Source organism: Tenrec ecaudatus, chromosome 16 (genome assembly GCF_050624435.1).
Source record: "Tenrec ecaudatus isolate mTenEca1 chromosome 16, mTenEca1.hap1, whole genome shotgun sequence".
Lineage (NCBI taxonomy): Eukaryota > Metazoa > Chordata > Mammalia > Afrosoricida > Tenrecidae > Tenrec > Tenrec ecaudatus.
In genome coordinates this window covers 104,510,988-104,529,787 of record NC_134545.1, presented here as the reverse complement: position 1 = coordinate 104,529,787, position 18,800 = coordinate 104,510,988, and the positions used below count along the sequence as shown (strand labels likewise).

The 18,800-nt window shown below is 54.7% G+C and overlaps 1 protein-coding gene across 10 annotated transcripts in view; it reads left to right on the top strand.

Moving 5' to 3' along the window:
- Positions 1–18,800, top strand: part of FGFR2 (fibroblast growth factor receptor 2) — a 123,321-nt gene that overhangs the window by 20,812 nt on the left and 83,709 nt on the right. For 4 of the 10 annotated variants that reach the window (XM_075534921.1, XM_075534920.1, XM_075534923.1 and 1 more), the window contains exons 3-4: positions 10,255–10,521; positions 11,447–11,524. The exons of 3 other annotated variants lie outside the window; for them this stretch is intronic. In XM_075534921.1, coding sequence (XP_075391036.1) covers positions 10,255–10,521; positions 11,447–11,524 — 345 coding nt within the window. The remainder of the gene's footprint in view (positions 1–10,254; positions 10,522–11,446; positions 11,525–18,800) is intronic. 3 more of the 10 variants (XM_075534925.1, XM_075534924.1, XM_075534929.1) reach the window with 1 other exon arrangement.

Sequence of the window (18,800 nt, the reverse complement as noted above, 5' to 3'; positions counted from 1 at the left end):
GCCGGCTCTCGTGTGTGTGTGTGTGTGTGTGTGTGTGTGTGTGTGTGTGTCCCCTCAGGGGAGGGCACCCATAGCAGGGGCCTCACGGGGAGCCTGGGACTTTTAAATCCTTGGATGGGTAGGGCCTGAGAGCAGCTGGAATGAGCCCCAGCCTCAGAAGCAGGAGGCTTGGCTCGCCCACGCCCCTGTGTCATCTCGGAGTTTCCCGGGGTCTGTGCTGGACTCCCTCCCATCAGGGCGTGTGAAAGAACCTTCAGGGAAGCTGTGCGTGACCATTTCTGCATTCTGTTCCTTTGGACAGAAAAATTTGGTAATTGCCGGTCAAAGCTTCTAATTAGGCAACCCGTACACGATGGACTGCTAATCAAAAGGTCAGCGGTTCAAAGACACCAGCCGCTCTGCAAGAAAAAGAGGAGGCTTTTGACTCCCATGAAGAGCTACAGCCTCGGGAACCCACAGGGGCAGCTCGACCCTGCCCTGCAGGGTCGGGGCCGATTCAGTGCCCGTGAGGTGAGGATTTTCATTAGGACTGTGGATTGGCCACTCCCCAAAAGAAAAAAAAAAAGCCGATAATGACCAGTTGCTGCCCATTGGTCTCGATGCTGACCCCACAGAGTTTCCAAGGCTGTCAATCTTTAGGGAAGCAGACAGCCTTATCTTTTCTCCCAAAGAGCCAGATGCTGGATTAAACTGCTGACCTCCTGGTTCATAGTCAGGCGCTTTAACCACTGTACCACAGGGGGTCCTGTCACATCACAGTCATTGGGATTGGCTCAGTGGCAAAGGGCTTGGTTTTGTACCCCACTACTCTGGCCACCAATGCTGTATTAGCTTCCTGTTCCCCTGACCCCCACCCTTTAGCTCAGAGCTATGGGTAGAGAGGGGTCAGGTTCATTCTTGTAGCCCATACCTGCCTCTTTTCCCCTCGCCCCCTCCCTCTCCCCACCCCTCCTTCTTCCCTCTCCCTTCCCTCCTCCCTCTCCCCGCAGAAATCCACCTAGGGATGGGTCCCTCTGCTTTCTGAGGGGTCTGCTTCCCTCGGTGACCCCTGCCTCCTTGTTCTGCTGGCCCGCTGGCCTGCGACCACTGTGGGGAAGCCCCTTGGAGACTTTGCCACGGGACTATCAGTCGGCACCAGCGGCCATCCTGCCTGACCAGCGGGAATCTGCCGCTTGTCCTGTGAAGCCAGTGGACTAGGAGTCTCTGCATCCCCTGCCCCCCAGGCCCCTTCTGTTTCCCTCAGGAAAGGTTTGTAGGTAAATAGGATACAGAGTGACGGCCTTGAGGCACTGCTACAGCCGGCCACTCTGAGAGCCCGCTGTTCCCAAGGGCCTCAGGAGGTTGGGGCTAAGGACGGCCTTCTGACCGACAGCCTTGGTCAGTGAGGTCATTCTGGGGACCCTTTCATGCCCCCCTAACCCAGGGCCCCATTCCCATGTAGGAGATTCCCACTGTGCTTACTGACCCAGAGGTAAACTTCTAATGCAGCTGGCAGTCGGGACGTCCCTGGGCTGGCAGTGGGGACGAGAGTTCATGACCTCTGCTGCATCTATGGAGAGACTTGGAAAGGGTCTGGCAGCTCCTGCCTCAGTTTCCTTCTCTCCCCAGTCAGGGACCCCTCCCCTCCCGACACCCACAGCCAGGCCAGGGATCACACACAAGACTGTTGAGAACAGGGATTATAGGGTTACAGACGGTTGGTAAGGCCCAGTGGCAGAAGCCGCCCCTTCCAGGCAGGAGACCTGGGTTTGACTCCTGGCCAGCGGGCCTTATGTGCAGCCAGTCCCTGTCTGTTTGTAGAGGCCACGATGCCCAGGAGGTTTCAGAGGAGGGTCTACATTCACAGGGGAGAGAGACAGGGCTTTCTACTCCCCTAGAGAGTTACAAGGTTGGAGACTCCCAGGGGCTGTGCTACCCTGTCTTGGAGAGTAGAGAGAGCGCTACCCTGTCTCTACCTCTTGCTAAGAGGCGGTGGCGTCTCCATGGCAGGAAGCTCCGTTGTTTGAATTGACCATGAAGCGCAGGAGAAAGACAGGCCAGCCAGTGCAAACCCTATAAACCTGCAACTGGTCTTGGGGCCGGGATGGGTGTCTGGTGTCCCACGAAGGTGGGATGGGACCCTACTCCACGTCAGCTGACAACCAGAAAGGACTGGTTCCTCTCGCCACTCACAGAGGCCCGTGCCTCGTTCATCTCAATTTGCCTTTTCCCCTTCATTATAACTGATACTATGAAAATCAAGTGGGAGCGTTTCCCTGTGGTGGCAGCCAGCAACGTGGCTTCTGGAAACTTCCCTGTGTGGAAGAGAAGAGGGAAACGTTGGGCGCCGCACTCCCGTGAGTCTCCCACTTCTGCGGGAGAAAGGTTGAAAGCCTGCCATCATCCCGGAAACAATCCAGGAAACGTGAATATGACTATAAAAGGTAGTGTCTGAGCTTCCCAGGGACGGGATGCCCCGCGTCAACTGTCGCGTTGGACCTGGCAGGCGGGGGCAGGGGGAGGGACTGGCTGTGTCTAGGAAGGTGAGGGAGGCAAGGCCCGGCCCAGCAGATGCAGCCTCAGCAGCCGCCCAGGGAGTTGGGATACTGCTGTGTCCCTGAGGGGACTAGGTGGAAAAACACAGCTGTGGGGATGTGCTCAGAGGACCCGGGGGGCGGGGGGGGCACCGTTTGCGGCAGCAAGGTCATTTTGAGTTTTCAAACACAAAGCCCTTCAGAGGATGCATTGCCTGAGCAAGGACAGGGACAGGGACAGGGACAAGGCTGCCTCCCTGGAGTCAGCTGATTGGGTTTCAGGCCAAAGCACCTAGGAGCTGGGTCCCCTGGCCCGGGACATCGTGATCATGTGCCGGTGAGCTGGGCTACCCAGGAGACTTGGCGGGGGTGGGGTTGGGGGGTGTCATGGCTTTGGCCTCCACTTACCACGCAGCCCCCCCCCTCCGGCCTCCAGTGCCCGAAATCCCTTCTCTCTTCTGGGGTCTCTCTTCGAGCTCGCCTTCTCTTTTACACTCTCCTAATTTTTAACCTTTTATTACAATTGGGGAGAAAGCGTGACCTTGCGTTTGCTTAAACATATTTTTTCTTAATATGTGGGAAGTGTGTCTTGAACCGTCGAAGAACACCAAACCCAGACAGCCCACCAGCCCCCATCACAATCACAGAAGGGAATGCGTTGCTGGGAGACCGTGTGAGATTGCTCACGGTCCATGGTGGTGGACATTGTAGGGACACAACTTGTTGGCAGTGGGGCTTGGAACACTGGATGAGGATGACCGGTCCTCTTGCTTTTATTTGCCCCTTCTCCCTGCTCGCGAAGGTGCACCGGATTCTCCCTAAGTGACCCAGAGGTATTGCCAGAGTAGAGGCCTCCCCTCCCTTGGGGGGGACATTCTTTGCTTTCTAAATCCCCAAGGCGGAGGGGGACTGGTTTAGGACCCGAATCCACTTTCTGGGTGCACGTCTTACTTTATTGATGTGTGCTGCGAGTCCGTTCGCGCTCCTTGAAGTGTATTGTCTCCGCAGATGACAGCTGTGACCTGGTTGTCCTGGAAAGAAAACACATTTGTAAAATTCCACCCGACATGCCCTCCACCCGTTGAAACGGGAGCCCTTCACTGACATCCTGCTCCCCCAGGGCCACAGGTCTGATGCCGCTGTGATTTCTCCTGAAATGGTGGGCCCAGGCAGTGCCAACGCCCGAACACCAAAGGTTGGAAGTTCAAACCCCACCCAGAAGGGCCTTGGAATAAAGACCTGGTGGTCAGCTTCCAGACTTTTGGAAGCTCTCTGAGTGGTCAGACCCCTGAGAACTGTGGCCCTTCGATGCTCATCAAACCTGAAACGGAAGCTTTTAGCTCAACTTTTGTCCAGACTGTGGACAGACGTCTGCGATGAGCGTGGACACTGGGATGCTGGCGCTCCTCAGAGCCATCACCTTTGCCCAGGGAGAAAGGAGAGGAGGGAGGGGCCAGTGGAAACGTTGACACAGAAGGAGGTGAAGACAGTGCAGCTACATTGTGGGCGATCACAACTGATGCCCCGGACAACGACTGCCAGAATGATCCCATGGAAAACCCGTTCGCTTGCTCTGTGACCTGCCACCCCCCTCTCAACCAGGCTTTAGGAAAGGTGGGAGATAAACCCCACGGAGCATATTAGTTCCACTCTGATACATCCGGCTCACGGTGAGCGGGATAACTCAGCAAGGCCTAGCTGTCCCAGAGACAGCAAAACTCAAGATGGCAGTGAGGATTTTCCACCTTGGGAATGACAGGGATGGGTGCCCACTGTCCTCCGTGGAAGGTCAGGTTCTCGTGGACTGGCTGGCACCACCATCACCGGGACCCCTTGTCTATTCCCACTCTCTGACGTCGAGCGGGGAGAAAGCAGGGCTGGAACTCAAGGTTTTCTCCTCTCACGGGGCCAAAACATGTTTGTAAAAAGCAAACCCAATGCCATCAAGGCGATTCCAACTCTCTTTTTTTTAATCACTTTATCGGGGGCTCATACAACTCTTACCACAATCCATACATACGTCAACTAGGTAAAACACATTTGTACATTTGTTGCCATCATCATTCTCAAAACATTTGCTTTCTACTTGAGCCCTTGGTAACAGCTCCTCACTTTCTCCCCTCCCTCCCCGCATCCTCCCCCTCATGAACCCTTGATAATTTATAAATTCTTATTATTTTGTCATATCTTACACTGTCCAATGTCTTCCTTCACCACTTTTCTGTTGTCCATGCCCCAGGGAGAAGGTTATATGTAGATCCTTGTAATCAGTTCCCCGTTCTACCCTACCTTCCCTCCACCTTCCCAGTATCGCCACTCTCACCAATGGTTCTGAAGGGGTCATCTGTCCTGGATTCCCCGTGTTTCCAGTTCCTGTCTGTGCCAGTGTACATCCTCTGGTCTAGCCAGATTTGTAAGGTAGACTTGGGATCATGATAGTGGGGGGGTTGAGGAAGCCTTTAGGAACTACAGGGAAGTTGTATATTTCATTGTTGCTCTTCTGTAAGGGGATGTCCAGTTGCCTGTAGGTGGGCTTTGGGTCTCCACTCTGCATTCCCCCTCATTCACAATTATATGATTTTTTTCTTTGATGCCTGGTTCCTGGTCCCTTCCACACCTCATTATCCCACAGGCTGGTGTGCTTTTTCCATGTGAGCTTTGCTGCTTCTGAGCTGCTTGTTTACCTTCAAGCCTTTAAGACCCCAGACGCTATATCTCTTGATAGCCGGGCACCATCAGCTTTCTTCGCCACATTTGCTTATGCACCCATTTGTCTTCAGCGATCGTATCATGGAGGTGAGCACACAATGATAAGATTTTTTTGTTCTTTGATGTCTGATAACTGATCCCTTCGGCACTTCGTGATCACACAGGCTGGTGTGCTTCTTCCATGTGGGCTTTGTTGCTTCTCAGCTAGATAGCCGTAATTCCAACTCTTAGCAACCCTATAGGATAGGGGAGAACTGGCCTTGGGGACCCCGAGGCTATCAATCTTTATGGGAATAGAAAGCCCCATCTTTCTCCCTTGGAGGGACCTGAGCTTTCTTGCTTAGCCCTGCTCTTCAGACCTCACTGTAGGGCATTCCCCCCACCGCCCTGAGTTGGGGCATCCTCGCGTTACATTGGCTCAACTCTCTTTGTGGAGAGTTTTTTCTGCATCGAAATTGCAAATGCTTTTGCTTATCTTCTCTCCCCCCCCCCCCCAGTCTTAAGAGCATTCCACTTGCTCCATTAAACAATGACACGGCTTCCCCTTATCTGTGGGAAGGTGGGGTGGTAGAGAGCCTGTTGGCTGTGGGTCCGGGGCTCGGCTCTCAGGGAGGGGAGCTGGGCTGTGTAGTAATCTCTCGGTGGCTGATGCTGGCCCAGAGGAAAGCACATTCCATTACATTCTTGGTGATTTGCTGATGGTCTGACACAATCGTGACATTAATTATTTTCTGGCTCGGACCCATCCCAGGTAAATTTGTCCCCACACCGTGGGTGCTGCTTCTGTCATTAGATGCTGGAGACAGGCGTGGGACCCAAATGACCTCTGACCCTTGGTTTCCCCAGCTGTGAAAGGGTTTGGACCAGGTGGCTGATGGGGGCTTTGCAAGTGCTGAGGTTGTGGGATCCAGCAAGGCCCTGGGTGAGGGAGGTAGGCCCACATGTTACGCCAACTGGAGTTCCTCATCCTGCTGCCCCATGCCCTCCTTCTTGGGTTTCTCTTCCTGTTCTGGATCCCAGCTTCCACATCACTTGAAGGGTGACTCGGGTTGGCTGCTCTGGGGCTCTGGAGACCCGGCTTGAGAACTGTTCGGCCCAGTTTCCAACGCAACTTTGTTCTGTGAGTGACCACCCAGGGACTGCACTTCTTTGGCTGTCCCCTGGCAGAGGTTCTTGAAAGAACTCCTTTGGGAAAAATTCATCCAAGATTAGTCCCAAGAAGGTGGAGGTTAAGTGTGTCCCCCTCCCCGCCGACCAAGGTCCATGTTTTGAAAATGCTGCCTTGTTCCATTATCCCTGCTCCCGTCACCACCACCCCCTCCCCCCAGGCTTCTGCAACTGGCCGCCATGGCCATGCAGAACTCCCATGTAGGGAAGCATGGCTCATGTAGGTGGGAAGTCACAGAAATCCGAAGTTCAGACTTCAGCTTGGAGGGACCTCCTCATCCCCCGAGCTTCGGAAGCTGCTGAACTCGGACCTACTTGAATTGGGTAGGTCCCAACTCAAGTCCCAAGAACCGGAGGCCTACGAACCGGAGGCCCCGCAGAAAGCGAGGTGAACCAGCTGCAGGGTCAGGAGCACGGGCCCCTCCCCCGGCTGGCTTCTCTCTTCAGGGAAGTCAGACCCCACCTTTTGCCGAGATGGCTGCTTTTATACCCAGCAGGGGCAAGCACCGGCTACCCTGTGTACCATCATGGACAAGGAATCATTTAGTCTATTGCTATCTCCCCACACCCTCTGCCTTCTTACCCAGACCTGTTGGGAAAGCCAAGGTCTTTTGGGGGGTGGGGGAGGGAGTAGCAAAGACCATGGGGAGAAGAACCAGGTTAACTTAGAGCCCGCTGCCCTCAAGTCTGTGGCTGATTCATGAGGACTGTGGGGCAGGGTGGAGGGGTCCCCTATGGTTTCCAAGGCTGTCGCTTGCTGGGCGCCTGTTGCCACATCTTCTTGTTGTAAAGAAGCAGATGGTAAAGATTTTAGGCTCTGGGGGCTGCGCACTCTGTCGCAACCAGGAGAGAGCCGCCACAGGCCAAATGTCAACAGTGAGCCCTGGCCTGGGTCCAGGGAGGCTTTGTTTACAAAAACAGGCAGGATGGCTGCAGGGGGGCCTGGGCTATGGAGCCCCAGCCCCTGCCTATGACTGCCACGAACCAGCCCCTGCTCCCTGTCGCTGGCAGGCTCTTCCTGGTGGCTCGAAGACACTGAAAATACTCTGTCATTTCTCACTGTCACTCAGCCACTGGACATGCCCAGCTCCTGCCCCTGTGAGTTGTGGCTCTGCCATGGTCCCCGCCTGCTGCCCAGCAGCTAGACCAGCCGTTCTCAACCTGTGGGTCGGGACCCCTTTGCAGGCCGAAGGACCCTTTCACAGGGGTTGCCGAAGACTGTCGGAAGACACGTATTTCCGATGGTGTAGTCTTAGGAACCGAGACACCGCTCCTCTATCCATCTCCAGGCAGGTCTGCGCACATGCAGATACACCCACCTAGGAATACCTGGTGTGAAGACTGTTACCCATGCTATACCGTGCTTCAAGACAACATTTTACTGATGTGTTATTAGAAATAAATATTTCACAGTGTAGAATTACATGTTTTTGTGATGAATCGCTATGTTTTAATGATGTTCAGTTTATAACAATGAAAATATGTCCTGCATATCAGATATTGACATGACGATTCATCACAGTAGCAGAATGACAGCGATGAAGTAGCAACGAACCTCATTTTATGGTTGGGGTCCCCCCCACATGCGGAGTTGAGTGAAAGGGTGGTGGCATCAGGAAGGTTGAGAACCGCTGAGCTGGAAGAAAGGAGGTGCTCCTCCCGTGAGCACGTGCTGGTGGAGGGAGATGGGGGGCGGGGTGACTCACAGGCACAGCCAGGTCAGAGCCCACTTCCGGCTTCTCCCTGTGCGCATGCTCTGGGTCCTCAGCTCAGTTGAAGGCTTCTCCATGTCTGGGCCTTGTGGGTCGTTGGAGAGGGGGCTTCTCTGGGTGAAGCCTGCAGGCCTGGTGCCAGGAGGTGGGTTCTCCAACCTTCGGCAGTGGGGCTAACACTGAGAGAAGACTCTGATCTCCTGTGGTCTAGGGACAACAATGGCCTTGTGATGCTGCCCTGACTTGGAGCTGGCCCTGAGACAGGACGCTCTGTGTTCCAGCCCGGGGCTCTGGGTACCATTCGCAGCCTTGTTGCGAGGGGAGGAGGCCTGGTGGGGGTGGTGAGTGGGAGTGGGGGTTCTCTCTCCTTCCCTTTGGTTGGAGGGGTCACAGGGTTATGTGTGTGTCAGTTGGGCCCTGGGGGTAGGGCCCAGCCACCAACCAGCCTGAGCCTTCTCTCTTGGACCCTGGCATTAACGATAGAACCTGCTCTTAGAAAGAGTGGCGTGTCCCCCGGAGTTCTGGGCGTGACAGGTGGAGGATATGTCACAGAGGAGGCCAGGTGGGATCTGGGTGTCTGAGGGGGGATTGCATTGAATAGGGCGGAGAGGAGGAAGGGCTGTCCCCCAAGCAGGGGAAGGCACAGGAGACCCTAGGTCAGTGGTTCTCAACCTGTGGGTCGCCACCCCTTTGGGGGTCAAACACCCCTTTGCAGGGGTCACCTAAGACCATTGGAAAACACACATTTCTGATGGTCTTAGGAACCGAGACACCGCTCCTCTCCATCTCCAGGCGGGTCCGCCCATGTGCAGATCACCCACCTATAAGTACCCTGCATGAAGACTGTTAGCCATGCTACACCATGCTTCAAGACAAACTTTCACTTATTTGTCATTAGCAATAAATATTTCACAATATATAGTTACATATTATTTTTGTGATGAATTACTATGCTTTAATGATGATCAATTTGTAACAATGAAAATACATAGCAGATGTTGACATGACAATTCATAACAGTAGCAGAATGACAGTTATGAAGTCGCTGCGAACATCATTTTCTGGTTGGGGGTCACCAGCACAGGAGGCACTGTATGAAAGGGTCTTGGCGTGAGGCAGGTTGAGAACTGCTGCCCTAGGTGGTGAAGACCAGGGCGTGTGTGGTAGGGCGCTGGGCAGGGAGGGGTGGAGGTGTCCTGGCTCCTGTTCTGTGAAGTGTGGGGACAAAGCCTGCAGGCTGTACAGTGAACCCCACCAGCACAGAATTCACCCTCCAGTGACACGCCTCCCTGAGCCCCGGCTGAGAACCCAGGCACCACGGAGGAACCCCCCAGAATGAAACAAAGTGGCCAAACCAGTGCCATGGTGTTGACGTCCACTCACAGTGGCCCACGGGAAAGGAGAGCTTGCCCGGAGGGCTCCCAAGGCTGTCAGTTCTATAGACACAGGCTGCTGCACCCGCTTCCTGCTGAGCGGCTGCTGGGCTTGCACCACCAACCCTTCCATCCCCTTAGCAGCAGAGCAATTAACCCCTGCGCCACTGGGGCTCCTACACTGTGGGTCGGTGTCCACTTGTTTACCTTGGGAGGAGGGGTGTGTATTCTCAGAAACGTGGCTTTGTGACAGCAGCAACTAAATAGATCACACAAATGTGTGCATGTCTGCACAGGGACATGCATGTGTGAGTGTGTATATGTACCTGTGTACATGTATGTGCTGGTGTGAGAACCAGTCATGCTGAATGGGGAGGGCAACAGATGATGCATTGTCACACACACACACACACACACACACACACCCCCCAACTTTAGGGACACAGCACATTGCCTCGTGAGCCGGCTCTGCCTGGTGGTGGTTCTCCAAGCCGGGCTGTGGTTTGTTTAAAATGCCAGGCCGCCTGTAGGTGTGAAGCTGGGGTCGCTTTGGCCATGCGCTTCCCTCCCATCCCTTTCCCTCCCACTGACCTTTCAGACAGTCTGCTCCTCACCTAAGGGGCACTTCCTGGGGCGCAGGTCAGAGACAGAACACCCGCAGGGGCCCCTTGTGAAAACAAGAACAGCCTGTCCTGGGAGCCATCGGGCTGCCACTGACCTTGGACTTTCTCTCCCCCTTCTCCTTCCCAACCGTCTCCATCCTCTCTCGCCTCTCTGCAGAGCCACCAACCAAGTACCAAATCTCTCCACCGGAAGTGCACGTGGCCGCGCCCGGGGAGTCGCTAGAGTTGCGCTGCCTATTGAAAGATGCCTCCATGATCAGTTGGACTAAGGATGGGGTGCACTTGGGGCCCAACAATAGGACAGTGCTTATTGGGGAGTACTTGCAGATAAAAGGCACCACGTCTAGAGACTCCGGCCTCTATGCTTGTACTGCGGCTAGGACAGTAGACAGTGAGGCCTTGTACTTCATGGTCAATGTCACAGGTGAGTGGGCCTGGTGCCCTCTGCTCTCCCTTCTTCATAGCTGCCTTCTGGGTGAACCCATATTGCTACCAGCCCCTTGGGCCCAGGTACACAGCTGTCAGGATGCTATAGATCTGGCTTCGAGGGTCTCCCAGGAGACCCAGTGTCCTCAGACGCTGAGTTCTTGTGTTCAGTAGAGTAAGCCACTCCCCCCCCACCCCCAACCCTCAGTGCACTGTCATCCCTGGCTTCTCTATCGTAGCATTGAAATTTGGAAGCTCAAGGTTTCTGATTTCTCATTAAGATGGGAGTTTCTCTCCTTGAGTTTTCCTTCGTGCAGGGGGAAGGGTGCTGCGAAGCCTCCCCCTCGCCCTTCTTTTAGGGCCAGCTGTGAATTTTGCTTTCAGGAATACAAAGGAGGGAGGGGGTGGGGGGGAGGGCATGCTTGGGAAAGTCAATGGGGAGATTCCATCATCTTTGAATCCCATGTTCCCATCACTTTTATGAAGCCCCTCATGGTAGCCGCTGGCTGGAAGGCCACACAGGGGGCCGAGTTTTGTGTGGGATGAATTTCTTTCTTGAAGGGGAACCCTCAAGCACCCCTCCCCTCCAAACAGCACAAAACACAGAAACGCTGAAAGGCTGTGTTGGGAAGACTCTTGGGGTCTTATGTCATCGGTCAACTCGGGGATTTGAACAGGATTTGCCACTGAGACCTCAGCTGCCCCAGGACCCAACGAGAAGGCCCCTTTGAAGGATGTCGGAGCAGAAAGCATGGGGCCTCCCTGGTTGAGGCTCCTTCCCGAGGGGAATCCCAGCCTTCGGAAGCGTCTTCCCTGAGCGGCCTCAGGCGGCTTGTCCTGGTCCCCAGGTCTCGGGATCGTTGCCCTCTGGTAGCATTGCCCCCGCCACCCACACACCCACGAATCTGTTCTTTTGAATACAGATGCAATCTCCTCTGGAGATGACGAGGATGACCCCGATGGCCCCGAGGACTTGGTCAGTGAGAACAGTGACAGCAAGAGTAAGTAGTGGAGGGACGCGCGGCTGCTGTCTTCTTGGCTTCTCCTCTGGACGCCGCGTGCGTCTGCACCCCGCGCCGAGCTCTCCGCCTGCACTGTCTGCGCTCTGACGGTCAAACCTGAGAATAAAGCAGTCTTCCTGCGCACCCTTCTCCCTCTCCATGGTCGTTCCTTCTCGGGTCTGTGGCCCTCGCTTTTCCTGGGGTCTCCTTTTCCTCTGGCCTTCCCTGTACTTGGAGATGGATACAAATTGTAGAAGCCGCTAACGTTCTTCTTCTTGATACCAGAGGGTGGTGCTTACCGTAACCCGGAGGTTTTTAACTGCGGGTGATTTCCCGACACCCCAGGACCATTGGTAATGCTTGTGAGAATGGAGGGGGTGTGTCTGGTGGGTAGAGGTCAGGGGTGCTCTGGACCTTGCCCACCCCTTTCTGTAGACACCCAAAGCAGCACGGTCTGACTCCACATGTCAGTGGTGCCATTGTTGAACAACCCTGACCTCCTCAGGCAGGCACGTTGCATGCTACGTGGGAGCAGGGGGGAGGGTCTTCCCTTGTAGGGGTGCTCGAAAGCGGCCAAAAAGGCTGGTTGTGTCTTTAAGGATTGTTCATGCTGAGCACTCACAGTGGGGGGTAAGTGGGTGGCTGGGGTTCAAATCCTGCCCTGCATGTCAAGCTGGATGGCTTTGGGTAAGGCAATTGATAAGTCTCAGAGCCTCCTTTTCTTCGACTGTAGATTGAGGGTGACCCCCCCCCCCCCCCGACAGGGCTGCCGTGAGGACGGGGCTCCGAGGGAGGAGCTGGTGTGTGCACGAGGCAGTTCAGTACAGAAAGGGCCAGGCAGGGACCAGTCCTTGTCCAGCGACAAGAAAGGATGGTCCTCAGTAGACTGGACGTTGGTCTCCGCTGAGGTGTGGCGTCCACATGTTCCTCAAAGCATTTGCAGTCCACGTGAGGACATTTAATCGTGGCTTCATATACGTCTGCTTGTTATTAAAATAAGCAAAAGGAAAATTGAGGTGGACTTGGGATCTTTAATGACATACAAGTTCATTTCAAACAACGACGACAATAATAATGAACAACCAAACTCATTGCTGTCTGCTTGACCCCTGGCCCTTTGGGACAGAGTAGGGGTGACCAATATGCTCCAAGGTTGCCCTCTTTATAAAAGTAGACTGTCTCATCTTTCTCCCATTGAGGGGCTGGCGGCTTTGAACCGCGGGCCTTTTGTTTGCAGTTGAATGCTTAGTCACGCTGCCACTCACTCACTGCTATCGAGTCAGTTCTGAGTCCCAGCAACCCTGCAGGGCCAAGTAGAACTGCCCCTGTGGGTCTGCAGGTGGTAAATCTTGAGAAGAATTGGGAGCCTCACCTTTTCTCCAGGGGAGGAGCTGGTGGGTTTGAACTGCTGACCTTGTTAGCAGCCCAACGTGAAACCCACTTCACCACCAAGACCCCTGTGTGCCCGGGGCTGGCGTTCACTGCGGGTCTTGCCCATTGTGCGAGTGAGAAGGTGTGCCTGTGATTCGAACCTGCTGCCGGAGAGGTTATGATTATGGGGCAGTCATACACGGGGAGGTCAGAGGTGTGTCTTCGTAGTCTCTTTCCCGGCAGGGGAGGGAGGGACCAGGCATGGTGCAGCCCAGGCCCCGCCTCCCCTCACCCCCCCACCCCCAATGACAAGGGAAGCGGGGAGGCTAGCAGGTCCCATTTCATAGATCAGAGAGTGGTGACCCGGTGTGCAAAGACTGGAACTATGATTCCACCAGTTGCCTGTTCCCTGGCTCATGACCTGGGGTGGGGGTGGGGGCGGCGGGGAAGGTCGGGGAGTTCGGGAGGACTGTTGTGATTAGTTCTCAGCTCTGTGTTGGTCCTCACGGGTGGGCTCTCTTGGCTCTGTAGTTTATTCTGTGTTTATTGTGGCACACACAGTAAACCATGTGCCACCTCAACTGTGCCTTCGTGGACCGCTCAGGGACACTGGTGGCATCTGTGCCCCCCCCACCCCCCAAGGTTCCCACTTTTCTACTCAGATTTTGAATAGCTTGTGTCAGTTAGCCTTTGCTATTGGCCAGGAGAAAAACGGGGCTCTCTACTCCCTTGAGCAGTGACCGCCCATGAGCAGTGACCCACTCTGCCCAATAGGATTGCCCAGCATTGACCTTGACTCGACGGCACTGAGTGCTGTGTGGTTTGTGAGAATGCTGGCGGGGACATCGTCTTCCATCAGCATGGTTTGGTTTGGAGTCCGGGGAACTGGACTGTTTGGGGGCTTTGAACCTGGCTTTTCACCTAGGACTGAATCAGCATCTACATTGTAACAAAGTCGCCTAGTGATATTCTTATGGGATCACCCCTCCCACCGTCACTCTCCCACACACTTACAACACTCTTGCTACAATGTAGATCACTTGAGGGCCTTCTTACTGTGTGACTGCTGGTGCAGTCTATCAGAGCGCTGAACCAAAACGAACCAGTTCAGTCTTGGATTCTTCTGCCGATCAAGTGCCCTATCTATAGTAGGTTACCTCCCGACACATGGGGAGTCATGAATTCTAGCAGCAAGGTGTATAAAGGCCAATGACCAACGACTGACTAGGCCGAGTGAGGAGATGCTCTAGTGGCTTCAGAAGCCCTGCCTGCTGCGGCTCTCCAGGTGATCCTGCTGAGCCGAAGGGCCAGGTGGCCCCAAACACTCAACCCATTCCCAGTGATCCTGTGGGACAGGAGGGATCTGCTTCTCAGGGTTTCTGGGGCTGCCAATCTTTCCAGAAGTCGGCGGCTTCATCTTCCTCCCTCAGAGCGACTGGTGGGTGTGAACCCCACTGGCCTTTGGGTTTGCAGCCCAGCACCCCGCTGTTGTGCCACCAGGACCCCCGGCCTGCTGGGTTTCAGTGCGGGCTGACCAACAGCGAGCGGGTGCCAGGCCTTCCCCCTGGCAAATATGATTCTTTGTAATTCGCTGCTAGGTGGCACTGGCCCTGCCCTGTGACGGGTGCTGGCTCTCCCAGCGATTAGAGACCGGCGTTAGCTGTACCAGAGAGATGCTGCTGCCGGGAACTGCCCGGCTTGGTCCGTGAAACGTTAGATGCTATTTAAAGTGATAGCAGTTCTTAGCTGACTCTGGCCACTGCCATCTGTTCCCGTGATTAGGCCGGTCTGACTCACAGGTGCAGCCTGGGCCGGCTGAGATTAAACAGCTGCGGCCTCTCTGCCCGAGGAATGCCGAGACCAGGGTAATTGGCAAGGCGGGAAAGGGGATGTTGCCATTAAAACAATTTTTTGCCGCCTCGTGTCAAATGCCTGACCCGTTGAATCGGGAAAATCGCAGAAGCTCGGGATTCTGTGCGTCTCCAGCCACTTGGAAAGCACCTTGGTATCCAAATGGATTCCTTCTTCTGATGGCCTGGCGAGCACCCGGGGTGTGTGATGTTCCCCCAGGACACTCAGTGACCCGGTGGCCCTGGGCCGGCTGTGGCCTGCTGACTGTCCCCAATTTGGGGGTGGAGACCTGGGCGCCGCATCTTCTGGCCGGCCGGCCGGCAAGATTCCATGCTGGCTATTTCTTTTGGCCCCGCCTTGAAACTATAGCTTCTCTAATTTCGATGGTTACAGACAAGAAAGCCAGCCTGTCTGCGTGTTCCAGTTTGACGTTGGGAGTCTCTTAACAGAGTCCTGAAAGCAAGGCAGCCAAAGACGATGACAGCAATCGTGAGCAGGAATCAGGGCAGGGTGGTGGAGTGCGGAGTCCTGGCCCTGAAACCGGGGTCTGCTGGCCCCCAAGCCTGACATCAAGGTCTTCCTGAATGGAGGCTCAGGGTGATTGCGGCCAGGACTCCAGCTCCGGCTCCCCAGGGGGCTTCTCCATAGATTATGCCCTCATTCTCACTGCCCCAGATTGGGGTGACCGCCCTTCTGTTGGGGGTTCGCCTCTCTTGGGGCAGCTCAGGCCTGCCTTCTCCAGCAGTCTGTTCATTGGTGGATTGGTGGCTGGTTGGGCCCCGCCTGGGCACTCAGTGAGAGCCTTACTGATTTTAGTGCTCACACCCCCCCCCTGGGGAGCAGATCTGGCCCTCATGGGCACGCCCTCCCTGCCCGGGAATGGTTCCGATCATGTTCCCGCTTAGAACGCAAGCAGGTGCTTCCCAAAGCACAACCCTTAGGAAGCCTGCCCTGGGCCTTGGAGCTGGTTCCACCACATTACCATCCTCCATGGGTGCCCCCAGCATGCCTTCCACGTGGGCTGCTGACTTCAAGATCAGCAGTTCAGATCACCAGCCCTCTCCGAGGGAGAAAGACGAGGCTCTCTATTCCCAGGAAGAGCGACAGGGGCAGTTCTGCTCTGTCCCAAGGGGGTGATTGAGAGTCAACTAGATTTCAGTGAGTGTTGGAGAGCCTTCATCTTTACAGAGCAGGCGGGCCACATCTTTGTCTCCCCTCTGTCCCTGCAGCAGGTGGGTCCAATGCAGACCTTTTGGGGAGCAGCTGAGTGTGTGACCCTGGTGCGCCCGCCAGGGCTCCTCTGTGGTAACTGTCTGCCCAGAGTGAACTTTGGTTTAAACCTTTTGGAAATTATTGGGTTCTGTGATCCAGCCTCGGGGACTCCCTGTGTCCATGTGCCCTCCAGAGGTTCCTAGTAGTGGCCCATCTGTGCAAGCTAGTCTCTGCTCACTCATTCAAGTGTGCCTACTCAAAGGCCCGTGTGGCACACGGCATCTGTGCCCATTCTGTCACACCCACCTCGACAGCCTGCACTGGGCACTGCTTTCTTTCCGTCCGACACGTCTAAGTCCAGTCCACCCATTCCAGATGTGCAGGATAGTCTCAGGTCGGTCATGTGATATAGCCACTGACTCGTCGATGACCTCACACCTCAACCTTAGATGTGCTGGCCTTTCCCGAGGAGGGGACAGCCCTGTGATGTCATTACGGGCTGGCCAGCCTGCCAGGAAGTGCTGCTCGCTGTGCCCCCAGTGAAGCCCTCCTCCAGGCAGGAAGCTGGCATCTCCAGTGCTCAGTTTTGAAATGCACCCAGATGGAAGGCTTTGAAACGTTTGGATTTGATGCTTTTATGTAGGGAATTATCAGGGAACCGGTGGTGTTAGGGCCCCTCCAGGGGCTTTGGACATAAGGTGATCCCATGAGGCAGAGCAGAACCCCCTACTGGGTTTGCTTGGCGACCATCTGTATGGGAGCAGAGGGCCCGCTTCTTTCTACCATGCAGCTATGAGGCAGATGCAAACTGCCAACCTTGGGGTTAGCTTTTGAATGCTTAAGCATCTGCACCACCAGAGCACCTTACACCCTGGCTGGTCCTGGCCTTTCCTGGGCACCTGGGCCCTGGCTGTAAACAGGTAGGTGCTTCTGTTGGAGGCATGCAAATCCCTTCTAGCTTGCATGTCAGCGGGCAGTGTTTCTGAAGAGCTTGAAGCTTCTTGTGGAGGAGGGGTGGGGGGCTCTTGATTGACAACAAGTCCTTTCCTGCGGGGAATTGATCATAGGACAGCCCATCACGATTCTGGCTTCTGGAGTCGCTCTTGCAACTGAGTGAGGAGAGAGACAAGGTAATTTTCTATTTTGGTTCGTTCCCCGTAGAGACCTGCAGATGTCTGCACCACGTGCAGGGGCGAGGGAGGCTATTGTTTTTGGCGGTGATGAGGGAGGAGGAGGGCGGGCAGCCTGAGATTGCAGACTCATCTCATGGATCAACTTGCTGATAGGAAGAGTTCCCGGTCGCCTTTGCTCTAATTGGGATTTCTGCCTGGTAGAGATGGTACCCGAGTCGGCGACTGTGGGTGTCTCGGCTGTGTTTGAGTTTCCAGGAATAGGAAACAATAAGAAAAGCACAGGGACCCAGCTGTAGTCCCAACAGACTTGAAAACGGAGACTCGGAGACGGGCGCACCAACGTCCCTGGCCGGACGAGTCACAGACGCCAAGAGGTTGAACTCCCTGAGATGCCCGTCAGCAGATGACTGGAGACAGACTGCGGTCGGTACAGCCAATACCCTTGTGCTTAGCTGGTGGGAGAGAGGAGTCTGGACGTACACCATACGTGGCGAGAGCGGCGTGACATTTTGCTGAGCGGAGTCAGTCACCAAAGGACAAATGATTGTATGTACTCACATCAATAAAAAGAGAAGAAAGGGCAGATGTATAGAAACCTGGTGGCATAGTGGTTACACATTGGACTGCTAACTACGAGGTCAGCAGCTCAAAGCCACCAGCCGCTCCTTGGGAGAGCGATGCAGCTGTCTACTCCCATCCGGAGTTCCAGTCTCAGAAGCCCATGGGGACCGTTCAGCCCTGCCCTGTAGGGTGGCCGTGAGTTGTGAGCGGTGTGATGGCAGCGAGTTTGGCTTTTATGTTTACAGAGACCAAAGTCTGTGAGTCGTTACCAGGAATGGGAAGGGCGGAGAAGGGGGTTAAGGGTGATAGAAAATAACAGACTCCGGGTAGGGTTGCACAGCCAGTGATTGGGAATACTGCCAAAAAGCTGCATAAGTTGAATTGGCCAAAGTTGTGTGACATTGTTCTTACAACAATCTCATCTCACCCCACCACCACTGTCACCACCCAATAGTGGTTGTGTAACACGGAAGACCCACCTCAAGGATTTGGTCTCTTGGTTTGGAGGTTTAGGGTCACGGTTTCCTGGGCCACCCCGGGTCTTTGGCCTACCCACCCGTGGCGTGCTTCTGACCTATACCTCCTAGTGCATTGTGTGGGGCCTGGGACCTGGGACCTTCAAAGCTGGCAAGCAGCTATCCAAGGCACATCATGGGCCTCTATTCACCTGCATCAACAGAGGAGGAGGAGGAGGACATGGATGGGGCATTACTTTGTCTCTGGGAACAGTGACCTTCTTGGCCACGAGACCAGAACTCGAAGGGTACCTGGATATGATGAGTGAATATTTTGATCAGTGATACCACAGAAGAGTCCTGATCAAAAGAGGGGAAATGTTGAACAGATTTCAAATTTCTCCTGAATTGGTTGTCCTGAGAGAATCTTTAAAGTTCAAACGAAGAAGCAGTCCCTGAAGTCCTCTTAACCCTGAAGGGTCATTCAGCTTGTCTTGTCAAACAGCTTTTGCTTGAGCCTTGTGCGACCTTGAAGCACTATTTCAGTGGGACCAGATGGACATCTGCAAAGATTAGATAGGAATGTAGAGACAGTGAGTTTCTGCTAGTAGAACAAGCCAGAGCAACAAACAAATGGCACGAGAACCAAGCTCACTGCCTCAGAGTCCATTCTGACTTGTATCCATCCATCGT